The 26,755-nt window shown below is 55.0% G+C and overlaps 3 protein-coding genes across 7 annotated transcripts; 1 reads left to right on the forward strand and 2 right to left on the reverse strand.

Moving 5' to 3' along the window:
* The first annotated feature begins 6,079 nt into the window (after positions 1-6,079).
* FCER2 (Fc fragment of IgE receptor II) lies at positions 6,080-16,384 on the forward strand. 2 transcript variants are annotated; one of them, XM_040240552.1, is made up of 10 exons: positions 6,080-6,326; positions 6,938-7,057; positions 7,278-7,331; positions 11,048-11,110; positions 11,333-11,395; positions 11,512-11,574; positions 11,703-11,792; positions 13,441-13,823; positions 13,938-14,044; positions 14,321-16,384. In XM_040240552.1, exons 1-10 carry the CDS (start codon positions 6,269-6,271, stop codon positions 14,457-14,459), a joined length of 1,140 nt encoding a protein of 379 aa, XP_040096486.1. In that variant the 5' UTR covers positions 6,080-6,268; the 3' UTR covers positions 14,460-16,384. The 2 variants fall into 2 exon arrangements, with proteins under 2 accessions (XP_040096486.1, XP_040096487.1); XM_040240553.1 differs by having other exon boundaries at positions 6,084-6,326; positions 13,672-13,823.
* Positions 16,385-19,841: 3,457 nt separating this feature from the next.
* On the reverse strand, positions 19,842-22,196 carry TRAPPC5 (trafficking protein particle complex subunit 5). 4 transcript variants are annotated; one of them, XM_040240555.1, is made up of 2 exons: positions 22,140-22,196; positions 19,842-20,454 (listed from the first exon to the last, which is right to left on the reverse strand). In XM_040240555.1, the coding sequence occupies exon 2, from the start codon at positions 20,443-20,445 to the stop codon at positions 19,879-19,881; it is 567 nt and encodes a 188-aa protein (XP_040096489.1). In that variant the 5' UTR covers positions 20,446-20,454; positions 22,140-22,196; the 3' UTR covers positions 19,842-19,878. The 4 variants fall into 4 exon arrangements, with proteins under 4 accessions (XP_040096489.1, XP_040096490.1, XP_040096492.1 ...); XM_040240556.1 differs by having other exon boundaries at positions 22,146-22,187; XM_040240558.1 differs by lacking the exon at positions 22,140-22,196 and adding an exon at positions 21,772-21,792.
* Positions 22,197-22,686: 490 nt separating this feature from the next.
* Positions 22,687-26,535, reverse strand: MCEMP1 (mast cell expressed membrane protein 1). The gene is made up of 7 exons (XM_040240559.1): positions 26,419-26,535; positions 26,042-26,131; positions 25,346-25,474; positions 25,131-25,181; positions 24,904-25,050; positions 24,525-24,593; positions 22,687-24,403 (listed from the first exon to the last, which is right to left on the reverse strand). The coding sequence occupies exons 1-7, from the start codon at positions 26,468-26,470 to the stop codon at positions 24,387-24,389; spliced, it is 555 nt and encodes a 184-aa protein (XP_040096493.1). The 5' UTR covers positions 26,471-26,535; the 3' UTR covers positions 22,687-24,386.
* Between the last annotated feature and the right edge of the window lie 220 nt (positions 26,536-26,755).

A 26,755-nucleotide genomic window follows, 5' to 3' on the forward strand; every position in this document is an offset into this window, starting at 1 on the left:
GTTGGGGGCCCCTACACCCCACATCCCTCACCCCAGTGAGTCACTCGGGACCCACCCCAGTTCTTCAGAATTCCTACTTCCCCACAGCGCTGGGGGCCTTCAGGAGGCTATGACGAGACCTGTGGTCCTGCCAGGGAGGAGCTGATTGGTGCTGCAGGGCTTCCAGGAGTCCAGTGCCCTCCTCCATAGGGAAAACTGAGACCTATGGGGTCTGTGTGTAAGTCACACGGCCAAGGTCAGGGGAGGCTGCAGGGCCCCTCGCCCCTCTCTGGGACCTGGGGCCTCTGGGAATGGATGGTGTGGGTTTCCCCTGACTGTGAGAGCATCCACTCATGACTTTGAGGCAGCAAAGCCCAGGGGAGCCACTGGCAGCATGAAACATTTAGACAGAAGTCCAGCAGCAGGATCTGCTTCTCCAGGGGTGGTCTCCTCCGATGCCCCCCCTCCCCCTAGGTTCCTGAGTCCTCAGGTCTAAACCAGCTCTTCCTCTGCGTAGCCCCCACCCTGCTCTCCACCACCTGAAATTGTTCTGTGGATTGATGAATTTTAAACTTTGTTTTTGTGCTGCAGCAGGGAAGAACCTTGGGGACCTTCCACTCAGTGAAGTGAGCCAGAGGCTAAAAGAAAAATACTGATTGATTCCACTTCTAGGAGGTCCCTAGAGTAGTCAGATCCATAGAGACAGGAAGTAGAATGGTGGGGCCAGGGGCTGGGGGATGGGAGTTAGTGTCTAAGGGGGACAGAATTTCAGTTTGGGATTCTGGGATGGATGGTGAGGATAGTTGCACCCCAACAATGTATTTAATGCCACTGAAAATGATTAAATGGTACATTTTGTGTCAAATATATTTGTACGTGTAATATAAGCAATATAACACTTGTGTATATTGTATATACAGAATTAAAACCGAAAATCTTTGTTTTCCTCTCTCAAGAGAGCTGGGACTTAATCTTGTCTGCAATGTGGCACACAGTAAGTGCTCAGTGATTGTTGAATCAATGATTGTTTATCTGTCCACAGCGGATGGAGAGAGAGAGAGGGAGACAGAGGGAAACACGGAAAAGCCTGAAGCCAGTACTTCTCCACTGGAAATCTGCTACGAAGCAGTAGTCCTCAACTGTGGGTGACTCTGTACCCCTCAGGGGTCATCTGGAGATGCCTGGACAGTTTTGGAAGGGTGAGGGGAGGTGCTAGGCAAGCGGCGAGTGGAGGCCAGTGCGCATGCTCAGTGTCTAAGTCATATCCGACTCTTTGAGACTCCATGGACTGTAGCCCGGCACACTCCTCTGTCCATGGGATTTCCCAGGCAAGAATATTGGAGTGGGTTATCATTTCCTCCTCCAGTGGATCTTCCCAACCCAAGGATCAAACCCGCGTCTCCTGCATTAGCAGGCAGATTCTTTAACACCGAGCCACCTGGGAGGACCAGAGCAGAGACCGGGGCCATTGCTAAATATCCGGTAATGCACAAGACCGCTCCCAGACGACGAGGAATCATCTGGGTCCAACGTCAACCAGTGCAGAGAATGAGAAACCCAGCTTTAAAGACACCTCGCCTGGAAGTCCTCCTGAAGTTGGCACATCTACTTGCCTCCCCCACCACACACTCACACACCCTTTCCTTCCCCCTCCTCGCAACATCGGGGAAAAACTGGACAGGTGGGGTGAGCGCTGAGCAGTGCCAGGACGGGGTCCGGGTCAAGGTCGCGAGGTTCCTTCCTTCATCACAGCTGCTTTGAGTGTCGGGCCCTGTCCCTGGTGCTGAGAGTCTGCGTGGGCGCCGCACCGTGGACCGGTTAGTGTTGCGGATGGGAGCCTCGTGGGGGACGAATCAGGGTCCAGGGGGTCCCTGTTGTGGCTGGGATCCTGCCTGAGAATTGTTTACAGTCATTGCCTAATCTCTGACCAGTTCCTACAGAGTCCAGATCCAGGAGTGACTGGCAGCGATGTAGGGATGCCGGCCCTGAAAGCAGAACCGACATCTTTGGGTCACAGCCCACATCCGCGTGGTTTCCTGTTTATCCCCTAATGTCAGTGAGAGACGTGGGTTGTCACTGCTGAAGGGAAGAGGGAGCAGGCTGTCTGTGATACGGTCCCCCGCCCCCAGATTCCGGGTTGGGGGGGCGGGCAGTGCGTGCCCTTCAAACATCCTCTTGTCTAAATTGAGTCTTGGCGGGGACCCAGGAATGCAGTGAGCCCTGGAGCCCCAGTTAGAATACAGAGGACCAGTGGGTACCAGTAGAGATCAGGGATGAGTGCATCCACCTGCAGAGCTGTCAGAAGCTGGGAAACTCCAGACTCCATCAGTAGCCTCTACTCCGGCCCGCAGCCTGTATCTGGGACTCTGTCCTGAGGCCTAGCCACAGCCCAGCAGGACTTGTTCCCATTTTCTCCTCCTCTTCCGGTGTCCTCACTGCCCGGCTGTCCACCCAGACACTCCTGCTGAGACTGGTCATTTTCCAGAGCATTTTCTGAGCATCCGTCCCCATCTCTTTCCTATCACCAAGACCATCTCATCTCAAACCTACCTGCTTCTCTCCATCTACATAGCCACTGCCCCTGGCCACTTCCTCTGGTTCCTGGACCAGATGACAGCCCCCGCCACTGTCCCCATTGCCACCTGGCCCCCATAGACGTCCCCCAGGGTCCCCACTCCCCAGGCTTCCTTCCATCTCTGACCACTCAGTGGCTCCCTGTGACCTCTCTCTGATGCCCAGCTGATAACTCTCTCTGCAACTTAAAGTGTTTCTCCTCTGTCACTCGGTAAACTATGCCAAGGGTTCAGGCCCCCACAGTTAGCCCGGATCAAGGTTTCAAGGGACATCTGGGGGCCCAGTATGAGCAGCCTCAGGCCAGCAGAGTCATTTGTTCAGTAGACAAGTGCTGAAGGCTACCCATCCCCAAGCCGGGAATACCCTGTGACAGATGAGCAAGCGCAGTGCTCGCTGTCCTGCAGTCCACCATCCAGGGACATGCCAGTCAGCCCCTTCCTGCTTGATGGACAGCCTGGCCTAGTCCTGGTTGGGAAGTGGAACATGGTGGGCACAGGTTTCTGAGAGGCAGAGCATCAGGCCGGGGGCGGGAAGGCAGCCCAACCAGGAGTTCAGCACAGGACGTTTCCCCACTGAGAAGCCCTGGGTTAAGGATAAGGAGACGCGTTTCAGGGAGAAAGAGCAGGATGCATGAGGTGTCAGGAAGTTCCCTGTCAGAACAAGGCTAGGTGCATGGTAGGGAAGGCTGCAGACTCAGGACCCACACCACCTGGGTTCAAATCCTGGCTCTGCCATTTGTGAGCTGTGTGACCTTGGAAAGCTACTTACCCTCTCTGTGCTTTCCATCTTTCATCCATAAGACAGCATTGGTAACAAAACTGTCTGCCTGATAAGGTGGTTGGTCAGGAACGTTACATTTGTTAACGCATCTAAGACACAGAGGACTGAGCCCAACCTGGGTTGCTACTAAAATAAACCATATAACAAAACTTTCAGTATTTGACCGGAAGGTTATCACATTATCTCATATATATTTCTTTTTCATCCTTCCCTCCCTCCCTCCCTCCTTCCTTATTTTCTTCTCTCTCCCCCACCCTCTCTCCATCTCTCTCTCCCTCTTCCCAGCATGATGATTTGGTCATTTGGGGGTGCAAATCCTGACTCTATCACTTAGCCCCTTTGGCACTTTGGGAAGGTGACTTGGTGCCTCAGAACTTAGTTTGTTCACCTGAGAGATGGAGCTCAACATAGCAGAGACCTGGCCGGGTGGCAGGGAGCTTCAGAGGAGGCCATGCGTGGACTGGGGTTATCCGGGTGGCGAGCCCATAATTAGGTCTGTGAAAATACAAGCAGTGGGTGAATCTAGTTTCAGAAGAAAGTATCTCTCTGGGTTTAAACTCCTCACCACAGCCCGTGGCTTCTGCCAGCCTCTCCCATTGGCCCCAACTGACCAGGAGGACAGCGACACACTCAAAACTCATGTGAGTATGCAACACATGTGATTGTGTGTCCGTGCCTCTGAGTGTGTGTGTGTGTGTGTGTGTGTGATGGTTGTGGAAAGTGTAAAGGCTTCCTGGAAGACCCGACCTCTGGACTGAGGCTCAAGGGATGACCAGGAGGAGGGCTGCCTGTGAAACGGATAGTGGGCAGGGGGGCAGGGGGGGATGGAATTGCCAGGTGTGTGCAGGGGCCAGGTTCAGGGAAGTGAAACCCAGGCGATTGGCATGACTGAGCAAGAAAGATGGGCTCGGTGGGTGCATGAGGGTCTGATCGTGCCGGACCCCGGGGAGCTATAAAGGCTGTAAGCAGGGGAAGGAGTGCTTGTGTTAGAGAGGTGGGCTGGCATAGGACCCTGTCACCCCAGCCCTCAGCAGCACACACACACCAGGAGGTCATGTCTCCCAGGGGTGGAGCCAATAGGTTCTGCAGTCACTCAGCCTGGGTTCTAGGTCCAGTCCCACCGCAGTGTGATGGGCAGATTCCTTCCCCTCTGCGCCCCTCAGTTCACCCACAGTGTACCAGCACCTCCAGTGCTGCCTCCAGGGGAGCCAGTGTTGCCACTCGCCCCATTTACAGATGGGCAAACTGAGTCATTCGTCTAGGGAGAAGCCAGGACTTGGTCCCAGGTCTGGTCAGCACGGGCTCGGGCATGTCCGGCCACAAGATGGTGACCCCTTTGGCTTCCTCCAGGATGGCAAAAGACCCAGTTTGAGCGACAGCCTGGCTGTCCCCTTCTCCGTTTCTCTGAGACTCAGAGAGGGGAAGCGACTTGCCCATCGTCACCCAGCAAGGCAGGGCAGCTGGTGGACCCCAGGCTTCTCTGATGGCAAAGCCCATGCTCTTCAGCACCTAGTAGGTACTTTAGAGTCAAGAGACTTTTAAAAATGCCTTGGGCGTGTCAGAAGAGAAGGAAGCTGAGGCCTGGATGACAGAGTCTGCATTTCCCAGCAGGAACTGGCACAGAATGGATACTTGATATAGATATTTAAGATCTGAAGACCCACTGTGTGCAGCTGTGCCACAAGCCTTAAGTCCACTGTTATCTCATTTGGTCCTACCCTGGCTCATGGGTTGCCCCATTTTACAGAGGGGAAAACTGAGGCTCAGAAATATTGAGTCCTGGGTTGAGGTTGCACTGGCAGCAACAGTAACAATAGCTGATGGTATTTTCGGTGCTTGCTATGTCCCAAAGCACTTTACACATTCACCTAGAGCAGACCACCCTATGGAGTTGCTGCTGCTAAGTCGCTTCAGTCGTGTCCGACTCTGTGCGACCCCATAGACAGCAGCCCACCAGGCTCCCCCGTCCCTGGGATTCTCCAGGCAAGAACACTGGAGTGGGTTGCCATTTCCTTCTTCAATGCATGAAAGTGAAAAGTGAAAGTGAAGTCGCTCACTCATGTCTGACTCTTAGCGACCCCATGGACTGCAGCCTACCAGGCTCCTCCATCCATGGGATTTTCCAGGCGAGAGTACTGGAGTGGGGTGCCATTGCCTTCTCCAGGGTAGAATACCTTAATTTTGTCATGTGGTGGATGAGGAAATTGGTTTTGAGGTTAAGCCACTTGCCATGATGACTCGGGTGTACCCTGATGGAACACCTGCTCTGCGCTTCACGTGTGATGGAGCCCTGGCTGCCCACCTCTGGCTTCAGGCCGCTCACCCTCCACACCAGTTGCATCCCCCAGTTAACTGCAGCATTGATTTCCAGTCATCGACTAAACAAAGCCAGCCAATGGTCATTGCACTCCTCAGGTCCCAGGTGCTGGCCTGTGTGAGTAACTAGAGCCTGACACCTAACCCTCACCCCCTGTTAAAACCCAGATTCCAGCCAGGACTGCCACCACTGTGCCCATCAAGTGGGCTGCCTTGACAGGTAGTGAGCACCCCATCACTGGGAGAATCCAAGCAGCGGTGCCATGGAGGAAAGTTCCTACTCAGGTGAGAGAACTCTCTGAAGCTGACCCTGGTCAAATCAAGAACTCTGACCTCCTATTTTCCACCCAGGAGAGGAGTGGGGCTCCAAGGTCTCTATTTGGAATGAAGAGTGATTTTTTAGCAAAAGCCCAGCAAGGGAAGGGAGGTGAGCCCTGACTGGGGTTCTTGGCACAGAGCCAGGCAGACAAAGGAAGCTTCAGGCCACTCCCTTCCCTGACTCAACACCCTCAAAACCAGAAGAAAAAAAAAAAAAAACCCAGCTCCAGCTGGGGCACAGGGGAGCCTGATAGACTGACAGCCATATGAAGGGGACTCAGAACAAGTGGGATCCAGCACAATGACTCCTCACAGCCGGGCAGAGGGGAGGGGACCCGGGCCTGCAATGGAGCAGCAAGGTAGAGTTCTGGGGGAGCCCCGAGGGGGTGAGGGAAGAGTTTGGATTTGGGGAAGAACTGAGACCCAGTGTCTGGTGTTTAGGGAATAGGCATCAGGGTGAGGGCTGGGGCCGGGGGGCTGGGGGCCCAGGAAGGAGGACCCAGTCTTCCTGAGATGGTGCTGGGGAGCCAGCATTGGGGTCAGACGGGTAACTGAATCCATACCAGGGAGAAGGGGCATCAGTCGGCCGACTGAGGAAGGGGGGTCTGTGGAGTAGGGGGGATCTCAGCTCCTGGCCCCCAGACGCATCTCTCTGGACAGTGACCTGGCACCATGTCAGGCTTGCTGGCTACTGGAGTGTGGGCAGAAGGAGCAGCCGTCTTTGGGCTGGACTGGCAGAGGGACAGACTCAGAGATGCAGGGATGGACAAAGATGGGGAGTGGTGGCAATCGCTGACGGACATGAAACCAGCATGTGGGTAAATGTCCAGAGGAGGCTGGGGGTCCACTGAGACCCTCTGCTCCACTGTGGGCTCTGGACGAGCTCCTAGGACTCTGGGTGATGGGAAGTCCGGCCGAGCCGGAGCCTAGCCTCACCCTGCACCCCCTATTGTCCCCCTGTTCCTGGCAGAATTCACAAAATTTTCCAGAAGGCGGAGGCCGTGCTGCTGTAGGGGAACGCAGCTGGCCCTGCTGGCCCTGGTGACGACGGCGCTGTGGGCTGGGCTGCTGACTCTGCTTCTCTTGTGGCGTGAGGACACCCCTGACCCCCGAGACCCCCATCTCATGTTCCCTCCCAGACCTCCACTCTCAGATCCTGGGGAGCCCAATTTCCCTCATCCCCCCACCTTGGGACACTTCCCACCCCAAACCTCCATCTCCAGCTGGCAAGTGGGGTGTGGATGGACGGGAACACCCGAAATATATCCTTTCTCTCCTCTCCCTCATCCACCCCTTCTCCCATGCCCCAGACTGGGAAAATGCACGGAATCTAAAACAGCTGGAGGAGACCGCTGCCCAGAACGGTATGGAGGGGCTGAGGGGGGAGGCGCAGGGCAGCAGCGGGGCAGAAACCAGGCTCTTGTCTTGCTTCTGCCACTGACTGGTGTGGGATGAGAGACAAAGTCTGGGCTCCAGGGTCTCTCCCAGGATCTAAGGGTCAGTCTATGCTCACCCGAGGAGGTGGGGTGGGGGATGAAAACCCAGAGACTCTTGGAGGGGAGGCTCTGAGCTGTGCCTGATGGAACTGATGCCTACCTGCTCTGTACCTCAGCTTCCACACCTGTAAAACAGGCATCATGTTAGTGCTAAGAGGCAGGGAAAAAAAAAAAAAAAAAAGACTTTTGAAGAGCTGAGAACTGAGTCCAGTGAGCTTTTGAGAAATGCCTGCTGCTTTTGCATTTCGTTCTGGGTGGCGGAAGGGTACATAGGTTCACTGGACTCTTGCCTGCACTTTCCTAAGTACGGGCAGACCTCAGACATATCAAGTGTTTGTTTCCAGAATAAAGCCAATGTCACAATAAAGGAAGTCACAGGAATATTTTGGTTTCTAAGTATATATAGAAGTTATGATTACATGATACTGCGGTCTGTTAAATGTGTAATAACATTAGGTCTAAAAACAGTGTACATACATTAATGTAAAAATACCTTCTTGCTAAAAAAATTGCTGATCATCTGAGCCTTCAGCGAGTCATAATCTTTTTTGCTGTTGGAGGGTTTTATTCTGAGATGGCAGCAATTTAGTCCCGTCTTCAGTGAAAGTGTTAGTTGCTCAGTCATGTCTGACTCTTTGCAACCCCATGGACTGTAGCCCGCCAAGCCCCTCTGTCTATGAAATTCTCCAGGTAAGAATACTGGAATGGGTTGCCATTCCCTTCTCCAGGGGATCTTCCCAGCCCAGGGATTGAACCTGGGTCTCCTGCTTCTTCTGCATTGCAGTCAGACTCTTTACCATCTTTACTCTTCCCACCAGGGAAGCCTGTCTTCAGGTTCCCCTTCTAATTAGAGTTCTCTCACTGTTTCCATCGCATCTGAAGTGATTTCTTCCATTGAAGTCTTGAACCCTCTTGAGGGCTGGAATCAACGCCTCCCAAATTCCCATTAACGTTGGTAGCCTGACCTCTTCCTATGAATCACACTTGTTCTTCATGTCATTTGGAGTGGCGAATCCTTTCCAGGTTTTCAATGGACTTTGCCCAGATCCATCAGTGGAATCACTGTGGCCGCTCGGCATGCTTAGTCGCTCAGTCATGTCCGACTCTTTGCGAACCCTTGGCCTGTAGCCTGCCAGGCTCCTCTGTCCATGGGGATGACCGGGCAAGAATACTGGAGTGGGTTACCATGCCCTCCTCCAGGGGATCTTCCCAACCCTCAGGGATCGAACCCAGGTCTCCTGCAAGTGGAGGATTCTTAACCGTCTGGGCCACCAGGGAAGCCTGGCAGCTCTAGTCTTACGAAATGTATTTCTTAAAGAATAAGACTTGAAAGTCAAAATGCCTCTTTGATCTATGGGCCACAGCATGGATGCTGGGTTAGCAGGCATGAAAGCAACATGAATCCCCTTGTCTGTCTCCATCAGGTTTCTTGCATGACCGGAGCATTGCCAATGAGCAGTCATATTTTGAAAGGAGCTTTCTTCTCTAAGCAGTAGGTCTCAACAGTGGGCTTAAAATACCGAGTAAAGCATGTTGTAAACAGGTGTGCTGCCATCCAGGCTTTGCTGTTCCATTTATAGACCATGAGCTGAGTAGATTTAGCATAGTTCTTAACGGCCCCAGGATTTTCAGAATGTTAAATGAGCACTGGCTTCAACTGAAAGTCACCAGCTGCATTAGCCCCTAACAAAAGAGTCAACCTATCCTTGGATGCTTTTTAAAAAATTATTTATCTATTGGCTGCTCTGGGTCTTCATTGCCGCCTGCAGGCTTTCTCTACGTGTGGAGAATAGGGTCTTCTCTTGTCGTGGGGCTCAGGCTCTAAGGCATGCAAGCTCAGTGGTTGCAGTGGCTTTGTTGCTCCGAGGCATGTGGGATCTCCCCGGACCAGGGATTGAACTCATGTTCCCTGCATTGGTAGGCTGATTCTTAACCACTGGACCACAGGGAAGTTCCATCCTCTGAAGCTTTGATGCCAGGCATTGACTTTTCCTTTCTAGCTATGAAAGATGGCATCTTCTTCCAGTACAAGGCTATTTCATTTACAACAAAAATGTCTTGTTTAGCCACCTTCATGAATTAGCTAGATCTTCTGGAGAACTAGCTAAACCTTCTACACCAGCACTGGCTACCTTCCCCTTGCTCTTTCATGTTATGGGGGCGGCCTCTTTCCTTAAACCTCATGAACCAACTTCTGCGGGCTGCGGGCTGAACACTTTTCTTCTGCAACTTCCTCACCTCTCTCAGCTAAGAACTGAAGAGAGTTAGGGCCTTGCTCTAGATGAGGCTTTACTGTTGTTCGGACACTAAGTCACATCCAACTCTTTGCAACCTCATGGACTGCAGCACACCAGACTTCCTTGTTCTTCACTATTTTCCAGACTTGTTCAAACTCAAGTCCATTGAGTTGGTGATGCCATCTCAACCATCTCATCCTTTGCCGCCCCCTTCTCCTCCTGCCCTCAATCTTTTCCAGCATCAGGGTCTTTTACAATGCGTCGGCTGTTTGCGTAAGGTGGCCAAAGTATTGGAGCTTCAGCATCAGTCCTTCCAATGAATATTTAGGGTTGATTTACTTTAGGATTGACTGTTTGACTTCCTTGCAGTCCAAGGAACTCTCAAGTCTTTTCCAGCACCACAATTCAAAAGCATCAATTCTATGGCGCTCAGCCTTCTTTGGCTTTGACTTCATGAAATGTTGTGGCTGGTTTGATCTTCTCTCCAGATCACGAGAACTTGAGAAAGTATCAAGTATCAAAACTGAGAAGTATCAGCTACGAAGCTGTTTTACTTTCATATCATTTGTGTCTTTATTGGAGTAGCATTCTTAATTTCCTCTGAGAACATTTCCTTTGCATTCACCACTCAGCTAAGTGTTTGGCACAAAAGGCTTAGCTGTTGGTTTGTTTCAGCCTTCCAGGTGCCTTCCTCACTAATCTTCATCATTCCTAGCTTTTAACTTAAAGTGAGTGACATGTGACTCTTCCTTTTACTTGAACACTTGGAGGCTGCTGTAAGGATAGTCACTGACTTCATTTCAGTATTGTTGTGTCTCAGGGGATAGGGAGGCCCCACAAGAGGGACAGAGATGGGGGAACCGCTGGTCAGTGAAGCAGTCAGAACACGCACAATACTCATCAATTAAGTTCACCGTATATGGGCGTGGTTCCTGGTGCCCTAAAACCATTATCAGAGTGACGTCAAAGATCACTGACCACAGACCGTCATAACAGAGGCAGCCAGAATGAAAAAGTTTGAAAACTTGCAGGAGTTACCAAAATGTGACACTGAGACAGGAAGGGAGCAAATGCAGCTGGGAAAATGGCACTCACAGACTTTATCAAAGCAGGGTCGCCACAGACCTTTGTCTTGTAAAACATGCGTTAGCTGCCAAGAGAAATAAAACCAGATCTGCTTGTACTCGTGTCCTTGGAATTAAGAACAATTTTAAATTGCTTTTAAATTAAGCAACAGCTGCGGTTATCCAGATGATGTGTTGGGGGTCTGTGCACTTGGGCTGGGGTCGGGGGTGATTCGCCAGCCTGCACTCCTAGCTCAACAGGTCTTCTCTCCCCCTGCCCCAGTCTCTCAGGTGTCCAAGGACTTGGAAAGACACAAGGGTGACCAGATGGCCCAGAAATCCCAGGGTGAGTGAGCTGAGCTTAGGGTCTAAGGAGGATGGATGAACATGTGGACACAGGGCTCCAGCCCTCCATGAGTTGCAAAATGGGCAGGTGACTCTAAAGACTCAGGCGAAGAGACTACGCTGGGTTGGGGGGTGGAGAATGGGAAAGGAGGTGTCAGGAAGGGACTACTGGGGGGTGAGTCTGAGAATTTGCTTACCACTGAGCCCCCTCCCCTGCAACCAGCTGCCCAGATGATGCAGGACATGGAACGAATCCAGACTGAACAGAAGAGAATGGAATCTCAGGGTGAGAGCTAGGGGCGGGGTGGGGTGCAGCCTTGGGTTCTAGAGCTAAGGTGGGGCTGTGCAGCTCAGGGGCATCATCCCTGACACCAGCCCTGCTCCTGCCACCACCCCCATCAGAGTCTGAGCTCTCCTGGAACCTGGATGGTCTTCGAGCTGACCTGAGTGACTTGAAGTCCCGCGGTGAGCGGCTTGGGAGGAACAGGGGGTAGGGGGCAAGGAGGTATGCTTGGGTCTGTGCCCCGCCCCTCCGCAAATTAAAAACAAACACTTTGACTCCTACCCCACTACCCCTGACCCAACCACTCAAGGCTTGAATGAGATGCGTCAGGCCTTGGATTCACTGGGAAGACTCCAAGAGGAGGTGGGAAAGTTGTGGATCGAGCTACGCGCGTCCAACGGTGAGCATGTGCCCCTGTTGGGGGTGGGGGTGGGGTGGGGGAGGGGGCTTGCCAGCGCATGCGCGAGACCTTGGGCGCGACCTGTTCCAGCCTGCTGTAGAGGTGTGCGCATGACAGTGTGGATGGGTGTGTGCTCGTGTGTGTGGCTGGACCGACATGGGGACACTAGAGAAAACCCTTTCTGATTCCAGCAGCTCCCCTCCACTGACCTGGGTGGGGGGCTTCCACGCTTTTTCCTCCTCCAGGTAAAGATGTTGAGCATTCTCCAAAAATGGGTTCTCTTTACTGATCTCACCTCTGCCCATCTCCACTCAGGGGAGGGTCGTGGGTAGGAGGCCTTCAGCCACAGCCCTCGGGGAGGACTGTCTGACCCAGCTAGGGGGCAAAAGAGGGAGTCACCTCGCAGTAGTGTGGACCAGAGGAACCGTGGGGTCTTCCCAGGGGTGACTATGAGAGAGATGATGCTGGCAGTCCCGAGGGTCATAGGGGTGGTCCCGCAAGGTGCAGAAAGGGTTCAATCACTGTGCCTGGAACCTGGGGTGGAACCTGGGGGTTTCTGCCTGAAGACCCATCCCCTCACCCCTCTGGGAAGCCCCAGCTGGGTCAGAGAAGAGGAAGGATCTCTGCTCTGTGTGGAGGAGTCTGTCCCCTGGGGCCTGGGGTGGCTGTGGGAATCCCAGCAAGAAACCCCGCCGTGCCCTTCCCCCCACACCGGAACCTGGATCTCATTCGTTTTGACCCGACTCCTTCCCCCAAAATCTGGCCCCATGGCCTGGGTTCTGAGCCCAGCTCGGTGGCTGTCTCTCCATGATCATGTGACCCAGAGCCAGGGCATCATCCCCCAAAGTTATCTTGAAGGACCAGAGATGCCCTCTTCTGTTTTAACGCTGTTCCCCCCAGAGGGCTGACTTCTGGTTACAGTGGGATGTGTGGGAAGTCTCCCCAGGGCTCCTCAGAGTTCGGTGGACCCATGGCTCCTTAGAAAAATTCCAGCCAAGCTATGGAGCCCTCCATAATTTCACTCTAAGAAAATCTAATTTAAATAATCAGAGAGTCAGTCCAATAAGAGTGGTTTTAACCTCCCAACTGGCAGTGCTGGTGGTGATGAGTGGCTGAGAGTTTCCTTGGGGTTGGGGCAAGGGAAGAAAGACCATGGTGGTCCCTGATGGAGATCGTCAGGACCCAGCCCTCCAGTCTTCTCCTACCCTACCCTCACCACAGACTCCCCTGACCAACTAGAAGAAAATCATCTCAATTTCCCAGAAAGTCACCAAGAGTGCTGGTTGGGGGGTGATGGCCATGATGGTGGCGAGGGCTACTGCAGGGCGGCAGCTGTTGGTGGGGATGGTAGTGGAGAAAGTGATACTGGCGGTGTTGGCCTCCTCGTGCTGTTGGCACTGGACACTAAGATGTGGCTGGCTTGGCACTGGCCGTGGAGCTGGTGGTGGAGAGATGCTACTGGCCATTGTGGGTACCTGTGGTGGGGGTGCTGGTGATCACGATGTTACTGACAGTGAGGGGGGTGTGCTGATGATGGTGGTGGCTGAGGTGCCCCTGCCGTGGAGATGGTCTCACATGTACATCAACACGGGAGCTCCAGGGAAGAAGGAGACTTTCTGTTAGGCCCTGGGGTTGATCTGCTTTTCAGCCCAGACCCCAGGAGAGATGCTGCCACCCACCCTGCCTGTGGTACCCACGGCACCCGCCATTGCGCTCTCCACGGTACCCAACACAGCATCCACCTTGGTACCCACGACAACAACATCCACTACAGCATCCACCACGGTGCCCAGCACCACAGCAACTACCACAGCAACTACCACAGCAACCACCATGGTGCCCACCACAGCTGCCCCCCTCAGCCTCTCCTCCACCCCAGGCTCTGTGTGCAACACGTGCCCCGAGGCATGGATCTATTTCCAGAAGAAGTGCTACTACTTCGGGGAGGGCGCCAAGAAATGGATCCAGGCCCGGTACGCCTGCGAAGACCTGGACGGGCGGCTGGTTAGCATCCACAGCCCAGAGGAGCAGGTGGGCCTGGGTTCTGCAGGGGAGGTGGCAGATTCCTACCCCGATCTCCTGGGGGTGGGAGCGGGGGAACCCAGGCACATCTCCCCAGCCCTCCAGCCCTGTCCTCCTCTCCAGGACTTCCTGACCAAACGCGCCAACTGGAGGGGCTCCTGGATTGGCCTTCGGGACCTGGACATTGAGGGGGAGTTTATCTGGATGGACAATCAGCCCCTGGACTATAGGTAAAGAGGAGGGGAATGTAGAGGAGGGGCCCCTTGGAGGGGAGGGGAGCCTTTCTGTGATGGGAGAGGAGGGTTTGGGGGGGTATGTGCCTTGGGGAGCTTCTGGATGGAACCCAAGGGAGATGGTCAGGGTTTGGATTCAGACTAGACTCGAGGGAGGGAGGGTGGTGTCTCCAGGCTGCTGGGAATTGTGATGGAAATCCAGTGATGGGGTGGGGAGGGCCCAGGGGACCCTTCCTCCTTCCTCATCCTCTGACCTGAAGCCTTCTGCTCCAGCAACTGGCAGCCAGGGGAGCCCAATGACGGGGGCCAGGGTGAGAACTGCGTGATGATGCTGGGCTCTGGGAAGTGGAATGACGCCTTCTGTGGCAGCAACCTGCATGGCTGGGTGTGTGACCGGCTGGCCACGTGCTGAGTGTTGGCCTGCCACCTGGGTGCCCTTGCCCACCCTCCAGCTGCACCCTTCTTCATCACTCCTCCACCTTGAACACGGGAACAGCCCGACCCACTGCAAGACCCTGAGGACCCCCAGCAAGCAGAAGCAGCAGACTCATTCCCGTGTCCCCACCAACATCCCTGAGGGCCCATCCCTCTCAGCCCAGCGGGCCGTCACCACTGCCCTGCCCTCAAGTGCTTGGAGTTCCCAATCTGAGAATCCCCTGCCCTCCAGTTTGGAGGCTAGAAGCCCCCTTCCCTTTGGGGCACAGTGCCTGGCAGCCCAGCCTACCAGGGAGCAGCAGGGAACACCTGAGACCCCAGCGTGCCTCCTCCATCCCCAGCTCACCCTCTCCTGATATAGACCCATATCCTGGCCCCAGAGGACAGAGACCTCAGCTCAGGCCACCAATGCTCCCCCACCACCCATCTGCATCAATAGAATGGGGCCATGACGGCCCCTCATGCCCTCTCCTCAGGGCCTTGCTGGCTCTGGTCTCCAGGTGTGCAACAGGGATGCTGGGAATTGTAGAACGTGGTGCCCGGGGCCACCTCTGAGTACCAGGAACTGAAATGGCATGGATAGTTCCCGTTTTTTTTTTTTTTTTGCCTACTTCATTATAAGAAGCATTTACTAGGCAGGACCTGAAGATGAAAACTCGGGTCTGATGGAGCAGAGGACACCCCTAGACACTCAAGCATATTGCAGGGCAAGGCAGTGGACTGCCGTGAACGTAGTTCTCAGTCCAGAATAGGGCCCAGTACACAGAAGGCTGGAGAAGCTCATGGGGGAGGTGGACAGGTCACCTGGAGGCCTGTTTGGGTCCTCAGCTGCCAGGCCCACCCCCACACAGGGTCTGGGAGGCCGGGGCAGCACCAACCCCAAATTTGACCAAGGTCAGCCGCACATCTCTGGGGAGCCATGGAGGGAGGCAGACCAGGATCTTAGGCTGCCCCTGGTTAAGCACCTCACCTGCCCACCCTGTTTCTTGTCTAGAAAAGGAAGAGCCAGACACGCTCATGTGATTCTCGGGCCCACTCGAGAAAGAGGAGAGACCCACAATGGGCCACCCAGGACCACGCAGAATCCTAAGAGTCAAGGGCCAGGCTAAGCCCCAGCCACACGTTTGGAGGCTTTGGAGGGTTCCCTGGGGCCCAGAACAGGGTGGGGACAAAGCTGACCCCTTGAGTGAAACATGGGCTAGAACCCCCACTCAGCTGTTCACTCTCCCTGGCACCACCCCGAGATTTTTCTCTCCCCCAAACCCTTCCTCAGAACCCTGAGCCAGTGCACAGCTGCCTACCCAACCTCTCCTCATGGGAACTCAGGCTTCTGCCTCCAGACTGCTCAGGTTGACAGGGGGTCACCCTCGCCACCTCTTTCTCTCACCAGCCCCCTCCCAAACCCATGAGAAAGAGCCAAGGCCCCAGTCAAGCCACATTCAGAATCCCCCCACTTCTCACCCCCTCCTGCTTCAGCCTTGGTGCAGGCCCCTCCTTGCTCACCCAGGCCTTCCTCTTCACTGCCCTAAGACCCCCAGAAGTTTCCTTCCAGCTCAGGGAAAAAGCCGGAGTCTCACAGGCTTCTGATTGTGTGGACCCCTCCTGCAGGCTGTAACTCCCCAGGTTCTCCTCCACCAGCATCCTCACTGCTCCTTCAACATTTAGGCTAACTCCCACCACAGGGCCTTTGCACATGCTCCTCCCACCTCTCTCCCATTTAGAAGGACATCTCTGACTCCCCATCCCTTCTACCCCACTGTGCTTTTGCACCAAAGCCTCTTCTCCTTTCAGCAGGTTGTGTAAGTTACTGATCTGTTTCAGGTGAGCAGGGGCCTTTGTTCTCAGCGGTGTCCCCAGAGCTTGGCACAGAGTAGGCGCTCAATAAATATCGGTTGAATTACAGTGACATGTGACTTGCTCTCAGCACCTGCTTCAGGGGGCTGTGAAACGAAGGATGCTGCCTGCCTGCCTCACCAAGGATTGGTGCTGGGTTCATCATCCTCACTCCACTCCCCTCCATCTGGGGGCTTCAGTCCCAAGCATCCGAAGTCAGAGCCCCTGTGATGGGAACCTGCAGGACTGTGGCTGCTAGTTCCTTCCCTGCATCCTTCCCTTGCCCTTAACAGACCTGGCCCCACAATCCTTCATCTTGTCCCAAACCTTCTCCCTTTGTCCTGAGTCCTGACCTATCGTCTGCAGGAAGCAAAAGACCCTGGGCTCTCCTCTCCCAGCTCCCAAGCATCCTATGGAGACCAACTGTATCTCCTTCCCCCTGTCCTATTTCCCTAGGGCAGGGGTCCCCAACTTCTGAGATCTAATGCCTGATAATCTGAGGTGGAGCTGGTGTAATAATCATAAAGTGAACAGTAAATTTAATGTGCTTGAATCATCCCAAAACTCCCCTCTCCCATCCCCCATTCATGGAAAAATTGTCTTCCACGAAACAGGTCTCTGGCGCCCAAAAGGCTGGGGACCGCCGCTCTAGGGCATCCTTCATTGCTGGGCTTCTGAATGGAGCTTGTCCCGCCACCCCGACCTCCTGCCCCTCGCTCCTGCAATCTGGCCCTGCCCCAGTGGGCCCGGAAGCCTCTCTCTCCAGGGTCCCTGAGGACCTCGGGTTGCTCAGCACGAAGGTGATTCCCGCGGCTCCCTCTGAAATCCAGCTTCCCAGAGCCTCTGGCTCGCTATCCTCCAGGCACCGCCACTGCCTCCTCACCCCTGGTTCAGGCTGCCACCCCAGCTAGCCCTCTCCCAGCTGCCCGGAGCTGCCTCCCCTCCGACCCCCCAACCCCAATAGCCATTTCCTGATCATCTGTGCGCTACACAGGGTTGTTTTGTTTCTCCTGTTGACACCCAGTACCTCCTTGGCAAAGTGCTGAGTCTCATCTCTTTGCTGGGATGACTGAAGCTGCCCTCGACCAAGCCTGGCACTCCCACCCCACCCCCATCTCCCCATCTTGTATCCCCCTCCAGTCAGTGGAAAAGCCGCACCCACTCTGCCCTTAAACCCTTCTCATAAGCCGTGAGGGGGACCCAAGCAAAAGCGTCTGAGATTCCCTCTCAAAACACACTTGTTCAGGTCTTGGGGCTGGGAGAGAGAGGACGTGGAAATTTGAAGAAATTTCCCCCCAAAAAGTCCAGAAGGGCTTTCCTTGGGGGGGGGGCGGGGGGAGGAAGGAGTGATCAGGGACCAAGGGTGGTGGGCAGAAGGGCGCAATTCACCTGAAGGGTAATCATTCTTTTTTAACAAGGAAGGTGTGTCCAGGCATGGCTCACATGTTCAGAAATTAACCGCAAACTATTTTAAGCACCCAGATGATTTTGCAGAGAGCCTGCCCATTTCCCCTCGAGAAGCAAGCCACAAGGGCCAGGGTTCTCAAAATGGGCCCCCTCCTTGACACCCCCCCTTCGGAGTACCAGCAGTTCCTGGGAACTTGTTAGAGATGCAAATCCCCAGCTGGGGCCCAGATCTGCAGAACTGGAAACTCTGGGGAGTGGGGGGCGGGGCAGCCACCCCAGTGTGCACACAGGAATCCCCTGGGGACCTCACTAAAATACAGACTCTGATGGTTAGTCTGGGGTGGGCCTGAGCGTCTGCATTTCCGACAGGCTCTCAAGATGTGATAGAGACAGAGAAAAGGGGCTTCCCAGGTGGCTCAGTGCGTGAAGAATCCACCTGCAATGTAGGAGAGGAGGGTTTGATCCCAGGGCTGGGAATATCCCCTGGAGGAGGGCATGGCAACCCACTCCAGTATTCTTTCCTGGAGTATCCCAGGATTCTGGAGCCTGGCAGGGCTACGGTCCATAGGGTCACAAAGTGTCAGACACAACTGAAGTGACTGAGCATGCATGTATGCAAACAGACAAAGTAGGTTATTAGATAGCTAATCGTGCTAGGGGATTGTAAGTAGAAAGATATGGGAGACCCCTGTACATTAATGATTGCTCAAGAAAGCAGATTTGCTTAACCACAAAATTAACCAGGCTTTAGCAACATAACCGTGTATCAGAAGCTCAGGACATGACCCAAAACAGTAAAACAATGGTGACATGAGCCCCATCTTCTGCCCAGAACACTCAGTAAGTTAGTGATTCCTGGGACAAGCTCACTGCACACAAGAATAATTTGCAGCCCTAGTCTGACCACATGGGGACAAGAAAGCTCCCCTGCCCACCCTGGAGAAGGAGCTGATGATAGAAGCATGACATCTACTCAAGAAAGACAAAGGAGGTCTTCTCCCCCTCCGCACTTTGCCTTTGATTATAAAACTGTAGCCCAGCTAAATTCTCAGGGTGTGGCATTTCTCACCCACCTGCTTGTAAAGCCTTGCTAGTGTCTTGTTCTTATCACTTCGCCACTCACTGAATTCTCTTCTTTGCTGAGACATAAAAGACTATGGTACCGGAGCCCTTCAGAGCCCCCAAGATGACACCCAGTTGGTTTCAAATGCTGATGCCAAGCCCCAAGACCACACCGGGAGAAGCAAGGTCTTAAAAAAAGTCGGGGGAGGGGAGTTGACAAACTACCTTCTGCTTGTTTTCTAGATGCACAGCTACATGCACTCCTCAACCTCCTGCTGCCTACCCCTGTGGGTGCAGAGTAACCAGAGAGGCTGGAGGGTAGGGAGGCAGCTGTTCACTCTCTGGTATTTCACATAAAGTAGAGCCAGCCCCTGGTCTAAAGGAATCTCCCTCAGCCCGACCCCTGCCCGAACCCTAAAAACCACTGCCCCACACCTCTTCTGCAGATGGATGGCCTCCAGCTGTGATTCCAGAAAGTGCTAGCATTCCCCCCACCCCCCAAGCCAAACCAGCAGGGGGCTTCCCTTGTGGCTCAGCTGGTAAAGAATCTGCCTGCAATGAGGGAGACCTGGGTTGATCCCTGAGTTGGAAAGATCCCCTGGAGAAGGGAAAGGCTACCCACTCCAGTATTCTGGCCTGGAGAATTCCATGGACTGTATAGTCCATGGGGGTTGCAAACAGTCGGACCCGACTGAGCGGCTTTCACTTTTGGAGCCAAATCAGCAGCTCCTTGGGCCTGGTTTCTCTACCCTCTGCCCCACCCCAGCGTCCTACCCCACTTCCCACAACTCCCAAGCTAGGTCAAATCTGCCCCCACCCCACTTCTCCCTTGTATTAGGCCTCTGGCCACCCTCAGCAGCCTGAGGCAAGGGCCTGGGTCACGGTGGGGTTTGTTTTGTTTGGCAGGGCCCTGTGTGGCTTGCAGGACCTTAGTTCTCCAACCACACTCTCAGCAGTGAAAGTGCTGAGTCCCAACCGCTGGACTGCCAGGGAAGTCCCCAGCAGAGGTGTTGAGGGGATTTCTGAGGCCCTCAAACAAGACACAAGACACACTTGGGAAGGGGGCTGTCTGCTTCCTTTATCTTGGGGGGGGATCAGCGGCCCTCCAGGGCCCGGTCTCGGGCTATGACCGCCTCCTCGAACTTGATCATCAGCGTGGTGCCCTTGTGCCAGTGCGCCGTGACCTTGGCGGGGAAGCCGCTGTGCGTGAGCACCGCCTCCACGATGCCCGCGGTGAAGCTGGCACAGTTGAGCGTGCTGTTCTCCTTGGGCACCGAGATGTAGGTGTTGATGAGCGGCTCGCGCTCGATGATGTAGAAGGTGCGGGCGTCGTCGTTGGCCTGCTCCAGCTTGTCGGCCTCCTTGCCAAAGAGCGCCTTCCACACGGCGCCCTTAACGAAGAGCAGGGCGCCCAGCACCTTGGTTTCGCGCCGGGCACCCTTTTCGCGAGCCACCAGCGCATCCAGGACGCGGGCGCCCACCTGGCGGCCCAGTGCGGCCAGGCGCGCCTGCAGCTCTGCCACAGAGAAGACGCGGCTCTGGCAGTGCTGAACCAGCTCAGAGAAGAGCAGGGCAAAGGCACTCAGGCTCACCTCGGTGCGTGGCCGAGCCAGCGCGCGTTCCAGCAGCGCCGACTTCCCACGCGTGAAGCGCGCCTCCATGCCGCCGCCCTGCAGGGAGAAGAAGAAACGTGGGTGTCAGAGGCGGGAAGGAGACCCCTCCCAACCCCCTCCCGTGTGCATGCCATTGCTGATCTCCCACGTGGGAAGAGATGAGGAAAGGAGAATCCGCCTGCGTATAAAGCATACCTCCCTCATGAGGCTTATACCCTTGTCCAGGAGAGGGCTTGGGAGGGAGGCGAGTGGAGGGCTTCCCTGGTAGCTCAGATGGTAAAGACTCTGCCTGCAACATGGGAGACCTGAGCTCGATCCCTGAGGAGGGAAGATTCCCTAGAGAAAGGAATGGCAACCCACTCTAATATTCTTGCCTGGAGAATCCCATGGACAGAGGAGCCTGGCTGGCTACCATCCATGGGGTCGCAGAATCATGACACGACTGAGCAAGTAACACTTCTATTCTCTGATGGAGAGGGAAGGTGGGAGGAGATACCCAGATCCTCCTGGCACTCGAAACCTCCCCAACCCATGAGCTCCAGGTGATCTTTGTGCATTAAAAGCATCATCCTGAACCCTTCAAGCCAGTGCCAGTAACGAGAAGACGTGTGTGTGGGGAGGGGGCAGGGCCTCAGACCTAGGGCAAGGAGGGGACGAGGGTGAGGAGCCGTGAGAGGACAAGGCAGTAATCCCTCCCCCACCTCAGGCACTCCGGCAGCCAACAGCGCTGACTTCCCAGGGTGAAGTCAGAAGAGAGAAGTAAGGGGGTGTGGCGAGACCCAGGGCCAGGAGGGTTTGGGGCCTTGGGGAACAAGCAAGGCACATGGAGAGAGCCAGGAGAGGATGCTGGCAACCCTTCTAAACCCGCACCTTCGGGCACACCGAATTTGTCAGGCACGAAGCATGCCTCTTGGAGTAGACCCGCCTTGGTAAAAAGAGGGGAGGGGTGGCCAGGGAAGGCGCTGAGAGCCCCTCACCCTCGTGCTTTCCAGAAAACAAGCTGCACTGTGGGAAACAAGACGGAGGGGGCGGACTATCGGACCCGGGGTGTTAGCGGAGCCAGGAGGGGGCGCCGTGATCCTCCCACTCCAGAACGAGAAGCCATTGGTGGCGGGAAAGACCCGGAAGTGGGGCTGTGGGGAGAAACTCCCTAGGGGATGCTGAGACAAACTCTCTGTGGATCTGCGATGAGAATGGCCGCGGATAGGCGGTGTCAAGGGCTCGGAGACACACACACACACAAACCCACAGCCAGGAGGGGTAGCTGAGAGCCCCGACCCCCCACTACGCAGGGACGGGACCAGAGGCCGGAGGGATCTGGGGAGGTTGAGACAGGGCCCCAACTAGGGTCAGTGTGGAGGATGAAAAGCGCACCAGAGGGAATTTTAGGAGCTCCAGGACGTCCTGCCCCGCTGCGCAGCCGCCTACATGTGGAGGGCCCAGCGCGCGAGATGGGACGGAGAGCGTAGAAACCCCTCCACCCGGCTGCCATGGGGTTGGTGAGCTAAGCCACGGAAAGACCGGGATCCCGTGACCTCGGCGCGGGTGTGGACCAGACAACGGTACCGGGTAGGAGCCCACCCTCCTCGTGCTCCCCACCCCCGGCGGATGGGACGAGGTAGAGGATGACCGGGGATCGCGAACACCGAGACTCTGGCCCAGGACCCAAAGGCCCGCGGGGAGGGGGTCGGGAAATGGACGCGGCCCGGGCCGGGGAGGGGTCGCGGCGGGCGGGATCTCACCCGGACCTGCGGCCGCCGATTTGGCCGAGCTGCTTTACGGCGCCGTAAAAGGGAGGCGTGCGCAGGCGCAGCGATGGGACGGGCGTGTGGGCAGGGCGCGCGAGGCGATTCCGGAGAGCGGCCGCAGTGGGGCGCACGTGTCCGTGGAACCCGACTTAAGGGCGCAGGTACCCGGGCAGGGGCCTCGCTGGCCTCGGTTGGCCCACAATCAAGGGGACAGGGGCATGGGTCATCCCCTGCTCAGGAGTGCACGTCTGATGATAAACAAGGGGCTCTGTGTCAGGCACATGTGCGTCTGCTCGTCTTGGGTCATACGTACGCTCACCTTCCGGACAAACATGTCCGTGTGCGTGCCCGTGGGCACAAGTTCTCTGAGGGAACTTGCGACCCTGAATACATGCTTTGTGGACAGATAACATGCCGGAGCATAGTACCGTACTCAGGGGCTCATATATCCGTGAGGCCATGCACACTTAGGGAGACGTTAATGTCAATATCTTGATTCTCTGTGCACTGATGTCTAACAGAAGCACGGAGACTACGTTTGGAGGAGAAAAGAAAGAGTTTTATTTTTTGCCAGGCAAAGAGGGAACGCAGCTGCCTGGAGCCTCAAGACCATTCCCCAGCCCCCAACCCCATGCCCCGCCCTGGGGAATCAGGAGAAGTCTAATAGGTGGGGCTTCAAGTCCTGGGGTGCGGGTTGGTGGCAAGGATCAAAATGGTGAAGGTCTTGCGTTTTTCTTCTTCCTGCATTATTTCAAAACAGTCAGAGCTAGTGTCTGGTGGCTCAGAAGGTAAAGAATCCGCCTGCAATGCGGGAGACCTGGGTTCAATCCCTGGGTTGGGAAGATTCCCCCAGAGGAAGGGATGGCAACCCACTCCAGTATTCTTGCCTGGAGAATCCCCATGGACAGAGGAGCCTAGAGGGCTACAGTCCATGGAGTCGCAAAGAGTCGGACATGACTGAGCGACTAAGTACACAGTGTCAGGCAACCCAATAATTGGGTCCGTTGCTCTCCTGGTTATTTACCGGCGACCTGCTTTCTGAAATGCAGAATGCTGCAAGCCGTGATTTGCTACAAGGGAGTGTAAAACAACAGGAACAGGATGTAATTCACACAGAATTAGAGTGTTAGATGCTGGGTGTAATTCACAGATTCAGAGAGTTAGCCTTGTGAAGGACAGAGTTACAGACACTACAGATTAGTAACATTTAAAATAAACCTAGGATTAATTAACTCTTTCAGGCCCGTTTATGCTACTTTTCTAGTCTGTTCATTTTCCCCTATATTTTCCTTGTAATCAGAAGAAAACCTTCATTTCTGTTTTGGTCCAAGAGCATTGGACCTCTCAGTCCACAAACACTTAGCACCCCTGGGTACAGGTTCATGGACACAGTGATCCACTGGGTGCCTTGGTTCTCACACTCCCTGCTGCCCCCAGGGCTCCTGGCATCAGGTCCACGTGTTCCCCACATGACCTTTCCCATTCTCCATTCTGCACACTTACGCACCCTCCCCGACCAGGTCCCAAAGCCCCCCAGCCGCACCAAACAGACGGGAAAGCCATGTGGTCTCCCTTTGGGCTTTATCATCGTGAATCACAAAATGTGAGTGCAGAAACAAATGGACACATGCGGGGACTGCTCTGAACCCTTGGCAGTGCAATCAGGCACACTCGTGTGGACACGCACTTGTTCACACTGGCATAGCGTGACAGGACACTCATCCACAATTACAGTGATACCTTCCCACGGCGTACCCACCACTCCACCCCCTCACACCTGCATCACACAACACCCAGCAGGACACAGGCGTTGTTTTCGCTGACGGTGAAGTGGGCGCCTGCAACACGTGTCACCAACACCCACACCTAGAGTGACACGCCTTTGTGGTCCCCAGAGCCGCACACAGTGACACGAACTACACTCACGCCACGCCACAGCCCACACGTGTATGTATGCCCATGCACAGTGACCCGGAAGCACACCACACTCACCATCAACATTCACCCACAACACCTTCCTGTGCGACACACTGAAATACCCACCCTCCTTGAAGAGCTTACCCTGACACACGCACGCACATGCACACATGCAGCTCCACAACACTCATTCGCAAGACATGCGATTTTCTACATGTGGGAGGAAGGGCAGCTTCCGACCAGCCTGGGTCCCCATGTTCCTTCTTCATGGAAGAAGTGCTGTCATTCCTCCACGGTGCAGCCAGGGCTGTGAGGTTTTCTCACTCATTGAGGTGTGGGACCTGCAGAGTAGGGGCGGGGGTGAAGGATGGAGACCCGAGATCAGACAGATCCCATTCTTGGAAGAGAACCTGGAGCCAAATTCGGGGCCGCCCTCATTTGCTGCCCCTGGCCCCAGCTTACTTGGTTTTGACGTCTTCAGTATATTGAGGATTTCCTGTAGTGTTTTCTTGACTTCGTCTATGTTTAGGACTGGAGTGGTGGGGAGACAGGAAAAAGCTGAGATGGGACACTCTTAGCTTTATTGGAAGCCTTTTCCCTGCCCGACCCCCAACCCGAAAAAGATGTCACACAATCCCAAAGTACTTGGAGTTCCCAGCAGCATATATATATACTCCCTGAGTGACTCGGGGTGTGTTTGTTGGGGGTGACATCCATCACCCCTCCAAACCTTGTGCTCGGGGAGGGCAGGACCCCTGCTGTCCCCTCCCCAGATTCCCCAGCACCCAACCCAATACTGGGCACGGAGGCATATTCGCCCCAGGGAGGTCTGCCAGGGCACCTGTGGCCAGCTGCCTCTGTTTTGGGTTCCCTTCCTGGACGTTCCTCATGACTCTGTCGATGCTCTGCTTGGCTGCAATGACATGCTGTTTCACGTTGCCCCACTGAGTCTTCTGCTCTTCCTGGTACTCTTGCACCGAAGTGGAGACTAAGGGGGTGGATTGGAGTTGTCAGAGTCACCTTCACTTCGCCCTACTCCCCCAACCCCGACCCAGCTCTTCCACTCACCGTTCCAGAGCTCCTCTTTCAAGACCACCAGCTCCGTGGACATCTCGGAATCTGTTCAGGATGTGTGGGGCAGAGGGCAAGAAAACCTTAGAAAAACTTTGGAATCACCCGAGTTCTGCAGATGGGAGCAGCACTGGGCCTCCCCAGCTTCTGGGGACCCCTCCCCACTGCCCCCAGCCCCTTCCTCTGCCAGCAGAAAGAAACACCCCACTCACTCTTCACCAGGACCACAGCTAAGAGGACCATGCAGGACAGAGTCAAGAAGGTGTTCAGACTCATCATGGCTTTAGGCAACCAGTGGTGTCCCTGGGCAGTGTCTGAGGGTGGCCTGGACTCGGCTGGCACTGGGATAGAGGTAGGACAGCTCATCTCCAGGGCCCAACACCAATGCTCAGCCCATCGGCACTGACTCTTAACATCACTGACAGCTCTTCACCTATACCTACTGTTCTCAGTACCATCAGCAGCTGTGGCCATCAAACACACTGCCCCTAGCATGCACCCCAGGCAGCACCACCAGCAGTGGTCCCTAGCACTGTCCCCATGATGCCCTCGTATGATCCCCATCACCAGCATCAATACTTGTCCTTGCCAGCACTGTCCCTATCAACAGGTCATCAGGACCTCATCAATACTTTCATCAGCTCTGTCTAGATGATCCTGTCCCAATCCACCAGCATCACCGACACCCAGACCTTCACCAACACCTCCATCAACACAATCACACTGTCCTCTTCATCATCGCCTACACAGCTACCCCCCACCACTGTCACACAAAGCCTCGACACCACCACACCCCCACACCATTGACCCTGAGCTTCACACACTGCCCTTTGTTCCTGTAGGGCCCTCCCACAGACCTCTCCCAGGGCCGTGTGATAGGGGCTGGGTGGCGGGGGGTGGCTGCTTACCCTTATTCTTGGGTGGTGAATGACTGCCCTTTGGCTGGTTCTGGTTTTTGAAGGTAAAGGTGATGTTCTCATAGTTAGGGTCATCTGCAGCTGTGGGCAAGTCATTGAGAGGCTTGAGGAAACCTGCCCGGAGCTCTGGGGCAGGGGTGAGTATGGGAGAGGGAGCTCAGACATCTTGGTTTACTGAATCCTCCACACAACAGATTTCTTGGGGCAAAGATAAGGAGTAGGGAACTCTGATCTTCATCTTAATGCGTGTGAGCCTTTGGGTGACACACACACATTTTGGGGAGCGGGGGAGGAGCCCTGCAACCTTCACTTTCAGCTCCTCGCTCCTCCCATCCCAACCTCTCCCAACCTCGCCCGAGATGCCTAACCTTTATTGCCTGCGGATCCCCGTCTCTTGTCTTTGAAGGCTACCGCCTGCATCCTGACCTTCTGGTTTATGTAGATTTCCTCAGTCTCTATGGCCCCCGGCAGCAAATCTGTCTTCACACAGCCCCACCCACAGGAAAGTGTCTGGGGAGATGAGGAAATCTCTGGGTTGAGGTGGAGGAGAGGAAGGAGAATGTAGGCTTCCTGCTTTCAGGGATCCAGGAACCCCCCACCCTTGGGGCATCCTCACCCAAACCCCGGCTCGACAGGAGTCTTAGGCATCCACCTGCCAGTGGAGGAGACACAGGTTGGATCCCTGATCCGGGAAGATCCGCAGTT

Source organism: Oryx dammah, unplaced genomic scaffold (assembly GCF_014754425.2).
Source record: "Oryx dammah isolate SB20612 unplaced genomic scaffold, SCBI_Odam_1.1 HiC_scaffold_5, whole genome shotgun sequence".
Lineage (NCBI taxonomy): Eukaryota > Metazoa > Chordata > Mammalia > Artiodactyla > Bovidae > Oryx > Oryx dammah.